Here is a 13,610-nt window from a genome sequence, read left to right as displayed (position 1 = left end):
TACACAAGAGAAAAAGATGCATGCCATCTTTATTTCTACAGTGTCTAAGGAAGCAAATTCTCTGTCTTACCTAGCAGAACATCAGTAAATGTCTGCTGAATTAACACATGAGCAAAGGAGTAAGTATAAGAGATCTGTTTCCAAACTGTTGAAGGTTTGTATAATCTACAATCGTTCTTATCAGATGAGATTTATCTTTAATGAAGAGTAATTTTCATGATATTCATACTCTTCTTTCTATTCCTCATCAATACCTTAAGCTCTACCTTGTATATAGTAAGTGATTCCGAAATAGTTGATGGTTTGATCTTCATTAAGTCTTTCAGCATAGGCCACTTTATATAAAATTATAAAATTAAAGATATTTAATTTCATAAAATTATAACAAATTATAAAATTATGATCAGCTATAAAATTAAAGACATTTCCTTTTTAGGAGGAATCATTTCATATCAAGAGAAATGTAAAAAAAAATGACATGACTGTGGAATTGCAAATACTTCCTTGTATCTTTATGAGAAACAGAAATAATATTTTTGTAAGGACTGAGTTTTTTTTGCACGCTTAGCTGTTACTGACTGGACATCTCTTTTTCTCAGCAGTGTATCAGGGGCTATGGAGGACAAGAAAGCTTAAAACTTCAAAACATGTGTCTGTCTCTTTCAATCACCTCTCCTAGGTTTTGAGGGTGCAATGTTATCCAGTATTCTTACGTTAATGCATAGAAAGCTAATCTACATGGGAGTGCAGGTGTATTTTTAATGAAGACACTGAGGCAGTTGGAATCCATGATCATATAGTTTACTCCCAGCTCCAAAATGTTATCAACTCCATGCCTCAGTGCTAATCTTACTCAAAACAAGTGTTACTTGTTACAGTGAACTCTCTCAAAGTTTCTAAAGCTCATCTACCATTGCTGTCGTTTTCTTGAAAATGATAAGTATTAATGTCAGGTTATGAAGAGAAAAACTAGACCCCAAGAGTCCCATAAGAGAGATGCCAGAAAATCAATGGCGGAACCTGAATCTAAACCTTTTTCTCACAGCTTCCTTCATACTGCCCTGTTCACCAGACCACAGATAATCTCTCGCATAGTATAAAGGATCACTTCACCCATCACTGGAATGAAGCCACCCCCCAAAGAGGACCACATTATCAATTTAATAGAACCCGACACAGAAATCCAATAGTGAAGGACAGGAATCCAATACAAGTAAAGTGCTTGATGCTGCCCATCTCCTGAATTGCTCTGCAGATGCCATTTCATCAATCCAAGGAAGTGTGCTTCCTGCTAAGAAGGAATATTTTAACAGACGGCCCAAGTGACAAGCCAGCTCAGATCTAGAACCACAAGCTCTGTACTTCGTAGAGTTCAGTCAACATACATTTGTTATGAGCCCACCACAAGTTAGGCACATGCCAAATGCTATGTGCCACACAAGATGTGTAAGACATGGTCCATATCATCTAAAAATCAAGGTGTCACTGTGAGTGTGACCCCTCATCCCAGCAGGCACTGCCTGTAGTTATGCATGGTGAGTGCTGAACACCTTGAATATTATGTGCCTCTACAGGGAAAAAAAGTCAATCCTTTTAGAAACTTGTATGTTTCTTAAGTAATTTCAGGCACCTTTAATTGAGATAGGGAAGGGGGATAATATTGTCTGATAATTATTGTCTATGTTCACAGCAATCAGAAATGAATTCTGAAATGAGAGAATTGTGACTCCATGTAAACCTAAGAAATATAAGAAAGGCTGAATTCATTTGGACTTCTGCTTTCTAGAACCATTTATATGTAGGGACTAGATTTCAGTAATAATCAATTAGATTTGAATTATTGATGCATAATGCTAAAATCTTATAAAATTAATAATAAAGTAGGCAAAGTTTTAGCATCATATTTGGGTCTAGGTATGTTTTTCAAAAGCATATTCGGATAATATTTTTGTGTTCATTTAATCAGTATTTATGTCAGTATTGATCACAAAGCATAAATCAAGAACAATGGTGTACAAGTTTTTTTTTCTTTCTTTCTCTTTCTTTCTTGGGTTGGGTTTTTTGTTTGTTTGTTTGTTTGTTTGCAAAAAACCTGGTTTTCTAGAATACTTTGTTCTCAATAAATATCCCAGAAAGGCTGTTGTTGGTTGCACACACGTGTGTATTTATGTTTTAATTTATTATCAAAGCTAAGTGTTTATAAACTTGTCCACTTTATATCAATGGGTTAATTGACCATTCTGTAACACATTTTATGATCTTCTTTATTTATGTTACATGTAGTAATATTAGCTCATGTTACAATTGGCGTCTACTTTACCATCAAGCTATCTTTCCTTTGGCCAACAAAATAAAGTTTACTAAAATGGAGGCCAAATACAGGTTGGCCTTAAGCTGTCACTTTTTTCCAACAATTATATTCCTTTTTCATTTTGTGAAAACCCAAAAAAGGTTTATATCAGTCTGTGTCTCTTCCTGTCTGCCTCAGAGAAAGAATGTTTGCAACAAAATACTCTTTGTGCCATAAAGCAATAGCTTTCAATTAGTCCTTAATAAGAGTTTCCAGTTGATAAAATTAGTGTGGAAATCGGAGCCAAGATTCCAATTTATCACCATGTAAGTGAATGGCAGGGGTTCCATTATCCAATCAATTTTGCCTCTCATTTCTGCAAAGGTCAGGCTGTGCCATCCTCGGTTATAAAATACCACTTCTGCTCTATGTTCTACTTTAACTTTATCCCAGACACATTAGCTTTGCTATGGCGAGACATACACTAAGAGTTCTTATTTTCAAAAGCTGTTTTGTGCTGTGCCTGGCGCTGTGTTTTAACATGTTAGAGCTCAGTGCAGCCTGAGACCTGCTTTCTCATACATTTAACTTTACTACAGGAGAAGAAAAAGTTCACGCTCTGTGTGCGTGTGTATGTATGTGTGTGTTTGTAACACATATCTGTGCGAAAGTCTCTTTAATAATTATTTTAATTTTTCTCTCTCTCCCAAACTACAAATAAGTAATAATTTTTCCATTTTCTCTTGGATAAAAAGATACAGGATTTCTTCCTCTTTCTCTGACTGAAGTGATACCAGGATCATTTAAAAATTAGCCAAATTGGGACTGAAGTTTGCAGACTATAATTCTTATCTTTGTCTTTCTTTTTTAAATTAGTCCTTCTAGACAGAATAAAGGCCACATTTGATGGTTCCTTCTTTTATTATATTCTCTTTCACTTCCTGATGGACTTTGGAATAAGTGATCTATAAGAATTTTGATGTGTTTCAGAGTAGGCAAGTTTTGTGTGTGGTAATGATTAAGAGACTGTAGCGTGGTGGGCCCAGAGCTCCCACTGCATAATCAGAAAACTGTGAAAAAGCATTTCTTACCAATTATGGGCTTTCCTTTTGGATGTGATCCTGGACTTTAAGCCTGATGCAGTTTTGTGCCTGCCTATTGTGAATTTTGGTAAGTTCTGAGCTAACCTTCCACAGACTAAATTGCTTTTAAGATCGTACGTGGTGTCAGATTTATCTTGAGTAAGCCAACATAAGATGAGATAAAATGGTAAATGTGTTATGAAGTGTTCTTGGCAACTACCCAAGAGTTTCTGCTGCTCTTCTCATTAGCAGTACTTCCTGGAATGCAGGGCACTTGGGAAGCCGATGCCTCGTCTTTTTCCTCACAACGCTGTTGGTGAAAAACAGGAAACTTGAATGTGTCCCTCGTTTCTAGAATATATTAATGTAAAATGATTCCAAAAAGTAGCACTGGTGTTTCAATTGTCTTGTTCTCACTACTGAATCTTGGTGTCTCTTCTTCCTTATTATGAATTGGGAGCTTTGTGAAACTAGTAGTTAAGATGATCATTATTCCATAGCCGTAACCTCACACTGAGACCATGGAAATTTCCTCCTTTCTCAGATCTCTCACATACAAGATGACTTATTTTTCCTCAAACTTTACGTGTAATATCTCACAATTTAAATCTCAGAAGTCTTAGTGGCCCCATCGTCTACAGGTACAATTCTACATCGTTACATTTTCCCATTTGCTTACCCCAGCCAGCTGCACGCTCTGGACTTTGTTCCGTACTCATCATAGCCCTTGTGTGCAGTTTATGAGAATTACATTTAGATTTTGGTTTGTTTGTTTGCTTGATTGACAGATCTCCCAAAGTGTAGTAGTTCATATTAGATTAATCCTAACTAGGGCTACTCATCCTTGTCCATGTGTATTTAATAGCTCAGGCACAGAAATATAGGATTTCTCTGCCTAAAAGGTGTGTGCCTTAGATTATGTTGCTCTTTATATAAATACATTTTTATAATGCAAATTATATTGACTTCCTGGGTATGCTCCATAGGCTCTACATGCCTTCTTGCATATATTAAGGAGACAGTTGCATGCATCCTGGAGAACAGGGATAGCATGAAGCTCTTAACCATTGAGAATAAGAGCGAGTTGTACAGTCCCCTCTCTCAGCAAAAGCTCATAAGGAAAGTAAAAGTTTGCCCCCAAGCTTTTATTTCTTACTTAACAAAGGGTTGCAAGATCCAGGCTTAAACTAATTCTCCTCCCTTTTTTGATAAACCCCAAACAGCATCAAACACCTTGCTGACTTACCCTTAGGACATTTGTTTCTGAGAACTGAGAGCTGTTAGCTGATCTCTGCTTTAGCCCCACCTTATGCAATAATACATAAAACCTTTGCTGCCTGACAGAACCTAGAGCCACCTCCCTTTCAGATGCTCTTTTTGTAACGGAGAAAGAAATCTTTCCTTTCTCACCTGATTTTTGGTGGTCATATTCTGGGACCCAGACTCATTTTATCTATCGATCTATCTATCGATCGATCCATCCATCCATCCTTGCACCAGATTCAAGACAATATCTCCTAGATGGTAAGGGCAGTGATATTTCTCTGATCAGATTTTCATGGTGCAATCCAACTCCCTCTAAGAAACATAACCTCCTTTTAATTTTTTTTTAATTTTATTATGATGAGAACACTTAGCATAAGACCCTCTTAACAAATTTTCAAGGGTACAATGCAGTGTTGCTATCTGTAGGCACAATGCCATACAGCAGATTTCTAGAAATTATTCATTTTGCATAAATGAAATTTTATGCCTATTGATTAGTAACTACTCATTTCCCTGACTCAACAGCCCCTGGCAACCACCATTCTATTCTGTGTGTCTATGAGTTTGGCTATTTTTAATACCATATATAAGTGGAATCATGTAGTATTTGTCCTTCTGTGATTGCCTTATTTTGCTTAGCATAATGTCCTCAAGTTTCATCCACAACCTCTTTTGTGAAGACCTATGAATTTAGCTCTTTTGGCATTTTCTGAAAGTATCAATCATAGCTGGCATGGTGTTGTTTCTTTTCACTTGAGCTTTACTGATAACTACAATGTGTTCTATGAAAATCTGAAGGGCCACCATGGCTAGAGTCCCTCACATGCTGTGAACAATCTGCAAAATCCTCTGTGATTTCTTGCCGCAGCACAGCATGGCAGTGGGAGGCATCTCCCAGGGTGTTGGAGAAGGCAATTTAGACTCTGGAGTGAGTGTCCCTCTGTCATTCTATTTGTTGTGATTGTTTTCATAATGCTGTGGTCATAATGTGGGCTTTCCAGTTCAACTTGCCCCAAGTTACCCGTGTCAATATGCTCTCTTAGTTCTATTGAGACACACACACACACACACACACACACACACACGCACACACACACAGATTGTGATCAATGCTCAGAATGTGTATGTGTATACATGTGTGTATTACTGCTTTCTTTATAGAATATCATGTGCTTTATAGTGTCTGTACAGTAATAATTTATATTGCTAACTGCCCCTTACTGTGCAGTTCACTTTAAGAACATGGTTTATTTTCATAGTCGCTTAAATAGCACACAATAGGAAATATTTATATAAATCTGCTATGGAGGAAATATAATATTAGGCATTAAAAAAACTAAGAAATTTCTGTTTATTTGCCATTATAAACAATCTAAACTACATTAACACAGATAACTGAGCTTTAACCATGGTCTTTGAGATGAGGGCTTTGCGCTTTCTACTAAATACTCTGTGTAATGGGAGGGTGTTCTGTGTGCGGCATCCTCAAAGAAGGCAGGAAGCATGGGAGAGGGGATGAAGTACATGCGTGGCTTACAGCTGTATTTATTTAGTTGCAGTACTTCCCCCATGAGGAGGAAGATAAGACTACGGGTAACACAGATGGTTTAGCTGTGAGTAGGTGTTGGTCTTGATTTGGAGGACTCCATGCTTAAAAGGTCATCAGTGATATTCAGGCCAGAGGGAAGGAGTTAAGTGCTATAGACCAGCAGTCCCCAACCTTTTTAGCACCAGGGATCAGTTTCATGGAAGATAATTTTTCCATGGACTAGGGGTGGGGGTGGAGGTGGGGGTGAGGGTTTTGGGATGATTCAAGTGCATTAAATTTATTGTGCAGTCAGATCTCTCTGCTAATGATAATCTGTATTTGCAGCCACTCCTCAGTGCTAGCATCACCGCCTTAGTTCCACCTCAGATCATCAGGCATTAAATTCTCATAAGGAGCCCACAACCTAGATCCCTCACATGCGCAGTTTACAGTAGGGTTCGTTCTCCTATGAGAATGTAATGTTGCTGCTGGCCTGACAGGAGGCGGAGCTTATGTGGTGATGCCAGTGATGTGGAGTGGCTGTAAATACAGACAAAGTTTCCCTGCTCCCTGCTACTCACCTCCTGCTGTGAGGCCCGGTTCCTAACAGGCCGCAGTCTGGTACGGTACCAGTCTGTGGTCCTGGGGTTGAGGACTGCAGCTATAGACCATTAGAAAATGAAAGGTAAATAATCCAGAGTTCTGAACTTCTCAGTAAAAAATATTCTTCAATATTCACTTTCAGAAGTGCTATACTATACATGTCTTTTACCTAAATATAAACAGTAATGTGATATTTAGTACACTGCCTTCGTATTAGCCAATTTCTCCTCTTTTTCATATGCAAAGGCAGCAGTTCCTTGCATTTTTTTGATATGAGGACATTGTGCTCTTTGTCATCCTGGATTGGGAAAATGCCTAGCAAGATAAAAGCTAATTCAAATTCAGCAGTGCTTTCAAATGAAATTAAAATTTCATTAATCACAACAGTGCCTACTTGACAAGAGATGATACCAACATGTTTCAGACCATGTTATTCATTGAAACTACAGACAGGGTTTGGTATGTGAATGCATTCTGGGGCCCCTTGCAATGATGCTACAGTCCTCAGGGTCTGCACTACTGTTGGCTGGAAAGCACTGTTCTTGGGAGATGGGGAACGCAGCTACCACCGTTATTAATATAATGAACTTACCATTGACTTTAAAGTTCTGCAGTTTACTTGTCAATAAATTTTGCAAATAAAGCTCATTCAGCATTATTAGGTTCATTTTTAGGTTTTTAACATTAAAACTGAAAACATATAATGCATATTTAAAATGAATGATTATTCTTAACCAGGTGTGATGTAAAGCTCAGGGCATTCTGAGGACCCCTTTTCAGTTGCTGTGTAGCTAGAGACGCTTGTGTGTGAAAATTCCAGTGAAGAGTAGGACAGCCAGGGCCTGAGGCTTGAGAACCTGGGTTAAAATTTGCAGATACCAACACCCCTGGGGGTTGATCACTGGACCCAGGATCTTCAGAAATACTCAACTCCAGATGCTGCCCTCTTCGGGGGCCCACAGCACGAACGACAGGCATAATTGTTTTCCTGCAGGTACCAATTTTAAAAAGTTTGTGGACATTTGTGGACACAAGACTTCACACAAACAATTGCAACATCCACGAGGCCTCCTACCGCTTTAGACATGGAAGTTAGTTTTCTGAGAGACATTTTAACTTTTTGAAATTGTCAAAGGAGTCTCCATATCCAATGACTAAGAATAAATTGCTTGTACAACATTTTTTATACAAAGTAATAGACATACTCTAATTTTTACATATATAATTTTGAAAATTCTGTTCCTGGTTTTCCTTTTTCAGGAATTTAGAACTATTAGCTTTATCTTCATCATTGAAAGGATGTAATACACCTCTTAGAGCATGGTGATGTGCCTAAACACACTAAACAGCAGAGCCCGTGTACCACTGCCATGTCCAGAGTGGGATTCTCAAATAATCTCAGTGTGAGCACCAGCTCAGTCAATAGTTTCTTCAAATTTCAGATATTTTTCTCTATAAGTAAGGATCATATCTACCTTGTATAAAGCATGAGTGTGATGACCAAAATTTAAGACACAGAATATGTTATGTAAGCTATAAATTCTACACATTATTATTGGTGTATCGTTGTTAACCCCAGAGATTGCCAATGGGCACAGTTGTACATTTCTTGGGTATAGTTGCATTAGAACTGAACTTTAGCGTTGCATATGTTACATTGTGCACAAACGTATAAATGCATGATTGACAAAAAGGAAACATAAGTTCTTTGTGTAAATGTTATACTTTCCAGTCAGTCAGACCAGTCAGAATGAAGGAAAGTATCACTTAGTTGCTGATTGAATAAGAAAAGGGGCAGAATTTGATAAATTGAGGGAGATTATAACCTAGGGAACACCTCTGAAAGAAAAGTGTGAGCCATGGACAAGCAAAGAGAGAAAGCATGGACATGTAGAGAAGGGGTAGGAGGGAAGTTCTTCGAATTAGGGGATGAGGATCTTGGACCGGACAGAGGTCCAAGACATGCGCATCTCTTGTCAAGAGCTCACAACATTTAGAGAGGAAGAGAGCCCATGTGCTTTGTTGATCTCAACGCTTCTGGAGACCATTTCCTCTCACATCCAATGGAACAGACCCTGGCTCTGACTTGCCAGGATCTCTGATCCCAGACGGACCTTTGAACGGACTTCCAAGTTCTATTGAGTAGCTACAATGCATGGAGGTCTCAAGCCTGAAAGCTTCTACCTGGGTCTTGACGAGCAGCTTTACCGAAGCAAAGGTTTATTGCTACAGAATATCAAAGGCTGTAAATTTTATTTTCTTTCCTTTTCTTTTTTTTTTTTTCATGGTTGTTGTTGCAGGATTATTTGCTTTATTTGAGTCCTTGAACCCTGAGGCTCTGATATACAAGCCTGATATCCACAAAGCCCCAGTGAGACCTTGCTTCCGCATTTATGCCAGAGAAGTCAGTCTGTAGCTGTAGAAGCAATATCAACAAGCAGTATTTAGTTAAATTGATCAATTACAATGAGTGGAGGCTTATTTAATAAATATTAAAAGATTGACTCAATGAATGAGTTTATGCTATGACTCTGGAACTGGCAAAAATTATGAAAACACAGTTCCCCAATGAAGATATAATAAACAGGACTCATTACTAGGAGAATGAAATGTTACCTCTCTCGGAGAATTTAGACTTTTCAGTGGCATTTTTTAGCATCTATGGCCCTATTAAACCCTGTTATTTTTTTCCTAATTTGTGCCATTTAGAAATGATTTTCATTTAACTTTCCCATGGCTCATTTCTCTGCTTTAGAACATTTTCATATGATTCCCTGACAAAGTCCATGCTGTAACACATTTCCATTATAAAACTATAATAAGCAGCAACTAAACAGCAATATGAAATAGCCAGAGCATAAAAGACTGACAGTAGAAGAAATTGGGCACCTGGGTAGTTAATTTTTATTCCTGAATGCCCTGCTGCCTTTTTGCCTTTTTTGGTCCTCTAGATAAGATTCTTTGCCTGGTGGACAAGGGCTTTCAGGAGACAATTTTCACAATTCTTAAAAGATAGCCTTTCCTCCCCACAACAAAATTATCCAGCATCTCCTTTCATTGACACTGTGATTGTTATTCTTCATCCAAGTCCCATAATGGAAAGAAAAGGTTTTCATATTTGTCCCCTCTTATTGTCCTTGGTGCTTTGTAAAATATCCCTTACCTGTTCCATTGAGTGGGCCTGTTTTCTCTAGAGAATTCTGTGAGAGGGATTTAGCAACCTGGGTCCCTTCAAAAATTAGTTTCCATTCAACAGATACTTATTGGTAGTCTCCCCCAACCCCATGTTTTGTGAAATATAGACATCATGAAAACATAGCCCCTCCCTGCCTAATATTCACAAGATTTTCTCCTTCGTTTGTCTGGTTTTGGTGTTTTTTTTTTTCCCCCAGTAGATACATAAACAAATGCTGATAGTCCAAGTCTGACTTTGGTTAGGACCAGAAGCATATGTAGGCATGGAGAGGAGTACAAATTGTGCTTCTCTGAACATATTCTTTCAGTATTATTTAAGGTACAAAGCAGACATATAGTTTTTAGGACTAAGGTGAGAAAAAGAGCCAAAGTCATGAGAGGGTAAGAAATACATAGAGAAGGAGTCAGGATGATCCCCTGCCACCCACAATGTGGCCCAAACCACCACACTGCCTGGCCTGTACATGTGCACCCTGACCTCGTAATCTGGCTACACATCTGCTTAAAACTGGGACTGTCGCTGAGTGGCAAAGAAATGCCAGCTGGGGTCAGGGGAAGAGCCTTGTATTGGTGATGGGATTTACTTGGGCTTTGAAAGAAGGGTAAGGATTCCTCAGCTAGAAGGAACAGCATGAGCAATTTTAAAGTGGTAGACACATGTGGGGGAAAAAGTCAAATAGTTCCATGTGACTGGAGAATCTTCTTTAAGAGGTGCTATATTTTACACTTCAGTCAAGAAGGTGGCTGAACATCTTCCTACACAGACCTGCTCCCTATCTTCCAAAAGCTTGGCATTGTAGTTAGCTGCTGTGCTACTGGTGCAGACTGCTGGAGCATAGAGAATGAAAGCAAGAAACCAATATATGACCAGCTGGTCAAATGTTTCTACCAAAGGTACATGCAACAGTTTTTTTATTTTCAATCTGACATTGTGGCTTTATATGGGAGGGAGGGTGGGAGTGTAAACTCTGCTTAGTATTGATAGCTTTAGAAAAAATAGCCCCACATCAGAAGGATATCCCAACCATATGCTCTTAGATTCATGCATAAGATATAGGGAAAATTACTTTTTAAATTATTTTGTTCATTCACCCCGTATTTGTGCAAAGTTCTTTGGCAGAGATACTCTCTTGTATCTCATATGAAAACCAGAAAGTTTTGTTTAAATTGATATATATTGAAGGGCTTATTGAATGAACCCATAAATGAAATGAAAACATCATTTTCCACGGTGCAGTCAAGTTAGCTAAACCCTCAGCTGTCATCAGCTCAGTTTCCTAGGATCTTGTTCAATTGGAATCATGTCTTTTCATTTTTATAGATTTTTTTTTCTTACATCTACTATCCTATGAGTGGTTGGGGCAGACTTTTCTCAGATACAAGTGATCACCGCCTTATTCCAATGTAGGAACTGCTTCTGACCCTTTCATTCCATTCTTCTCAGCATTCACAGCATGAGATGTGATTCTTTTATTACTTAATTCCTAACTTTCCTCACATGCATTTCCACTTCTATTTTCCTATCTCCTTTCATTTTGCCCTCACATATTTGTTACTTTGTGGTTTCTCTTCTCCTTGAGAGAAGCAAGTAGAACCCCACGGTTAAAAATAGTTTCTGACATTATTTACGATTCCTATGAGGTAGTCTTGCAATCACCTTTTCTCATTTGATTTCCACCTAACATGCTGACAGTGCTCCAATTCTGTTTTTTGATTATCCTATTACATAGTGCTTTCCTTTGCATTTAGTAAAAACTTACAAGCAATGGTTCTGTTTGGAGAGTACTGCCTAGTCATCATTTACAATTTTATGGAATTAGAAAGGTGAGAGGCAGAAAAGACTGGGACTTAAATTATTATTTAAAAGGAAAAGCATTAATTAACTGTTTTGGTAATAAGTTGAACCACTCTTCATCAGCATGCCTATACCAGAGCCACCTTTGTGATCATGAAATGGGCAGTTTCCTTTTTCTTTCCTAGGGAGAGCATTGTGCTTACATTGAGGAGTAATGCGTTTGAAATGCAATCTTAAAGAGGCAGACAAACTCAATTGTCTGCCCACTGGGATACAATTTCAGTAAAAAATCACCACAAACAAATGCATAGGAAATAACTTAAGAATTCATTTACTGTACTCATTGGTTTTACCATAAAATGATAAATATTCATAGTCAGTAATAGTGCAGAACCACTAACAGTTTAGCAGCATTAGTTGTGTGGTGTGTGTGTGTGTGTGTGTGTTTTAGCTGTGCTCTGAAAGAGCCTACAAATAGCTAAATTTATATGAAGCCACAACACCCAGGAGGCTAAATGATTGCCTGTTAGCATTGATCATTTGGGGGCATAAAAAGACATTTCCGGTGCAAACAATACCACTTTTCTTATGCATTATAAGAAACCCTCATATTCAAGAATAATTTTCCTTATATATATTTGTTTCAATTGGCATGTTAAAGTACATCTGAGACTACAATATACCATATAATTGAGAGCTGGACCATCTAATAGATGCCGTGTGAGCTCTTTGAGGAAATGAAATGATAATGGAATTCCTATTCTTGGTGCTAGGAAATGACTGTCCTTTGTTCTCGCCTGTGAAAGCACACCATCATATTTTAGTCGATTTCCCCAGTATGCTTCTTTAGGGAAGTCAGTAAATTCAGAAAAGCCAAATATATCTTGCTTTTTGGGAATGTAATTTGGCTATTTGGGCCAGAGTATAGTTTCTCAGGTTATGTTCAGCAGGTATTACTAAAAGATAGGCTATTTTTCTATAATTTGGATAGTTCCACATAATTTTTTTTTTCCTTTCCTGTTCTTGACAGGTGCATGAGGCAGTCCCATGTTACAGTGAGTGCAATCAGTATTCCTGGGTTGTAGAACACTGGTCTTCATGCAAAATCAACAATGAGCTGAGGTCCGTGCGCTGTGGAGGAGGAACACAATCTAGGAAAATCAGGTGTGTGAAAATGGAGAGATTTGGGAAATAGGTGGAAGTGGAACTTACATATTTTTTATAAAAACAACAGTGTTGTTTACCCAAGTACACTCTGATTTTCACACTGTATACTCTGGCTTTTGCTCATCTTTAAAACATCCATGGAAGTTTATATACCCTGACTTGCTATGTAAATAGTGGGATTCCCTCTGCAACGCAGCTCAATCCTTACTGTTTCCTGCAAATGACTTGAGTGGGAGAGCCAACTGCATGGAGCAGGCTGGTATCACTCCACTGATTCATGGCCATCATTGTTAACAAATTAGGAGATTTTGACTATGTTGCATTTCTTTTTTTGCCCTATGGTTAGAACAGTTGATGCACATTTTCTTAATTTTGGATATAAACACATTGAAAAAGTCAATTTAAATCCCCACAGTTAGCCTTGGAAACTACAGTCTAAGGATACTTATGAACAATAGCAATACATTTTAATATAAAAAGAGAGCATCTCTGAAAGAATTTAGTGAATGCTAGGTTATTTACTGAAGGAGCCTGTTTAAAGTTTTTGTTTTATAAATACAACAGTGGTAACCAAAGGAAACACTTGGCCTGGGTTTGTCATGATGGTCTATTTAGAAATTACTTGGGAAGAAAGAAGAATAATTTTCTTATCAACTGAGGATAATGGCAGTGAACACTAGAGAC

At 38.0% G+C, this 13,610-nt stretch overlaps 1 protein-coding gene across 1 annotated transcript in view; it reads left to right on the top strand.

The window, feature by feature from the left end:
- Positions 1 to 13,610, top strand: part of THSD7B (thrombospondin type 1 domain containing 7B) — an 841,191-nt gene that overhangs the window by 722,636 nt on the left and 104,945 nt on the right. Inside the window, exon 16 of the mRNA XM_069473127.1 lies at positions 12,790 to 12,923. Within this exon, the coding sequence (XP_069329228.1) occupies positions 12,790 to 12,923 (134 nt within the window). The remainder of the gene's footprint in view (positions 1 to 12,789; positions 12,924 to 13,610) is intronic.

This window comes from Eulemur rufifrons, chromosome 1 (assembly GCF_041146395.1).
Source record: "Eulemur rufifrons isolate Redbay chromosome 1, OSU_ERuf_1, whole genome shotgun sequence".
Lineage (NCBI taxonomy): Eukaryota > Metazoa > Chordata > Mammalia > Primates > Lemuridae > Eulemur > Eulemur rufifrons.
The sequence above is the reverse complement of the archived record's forward strand: the minus strand, read 5'-3'. Positions and strand labels throughout refer to the sequence as shown.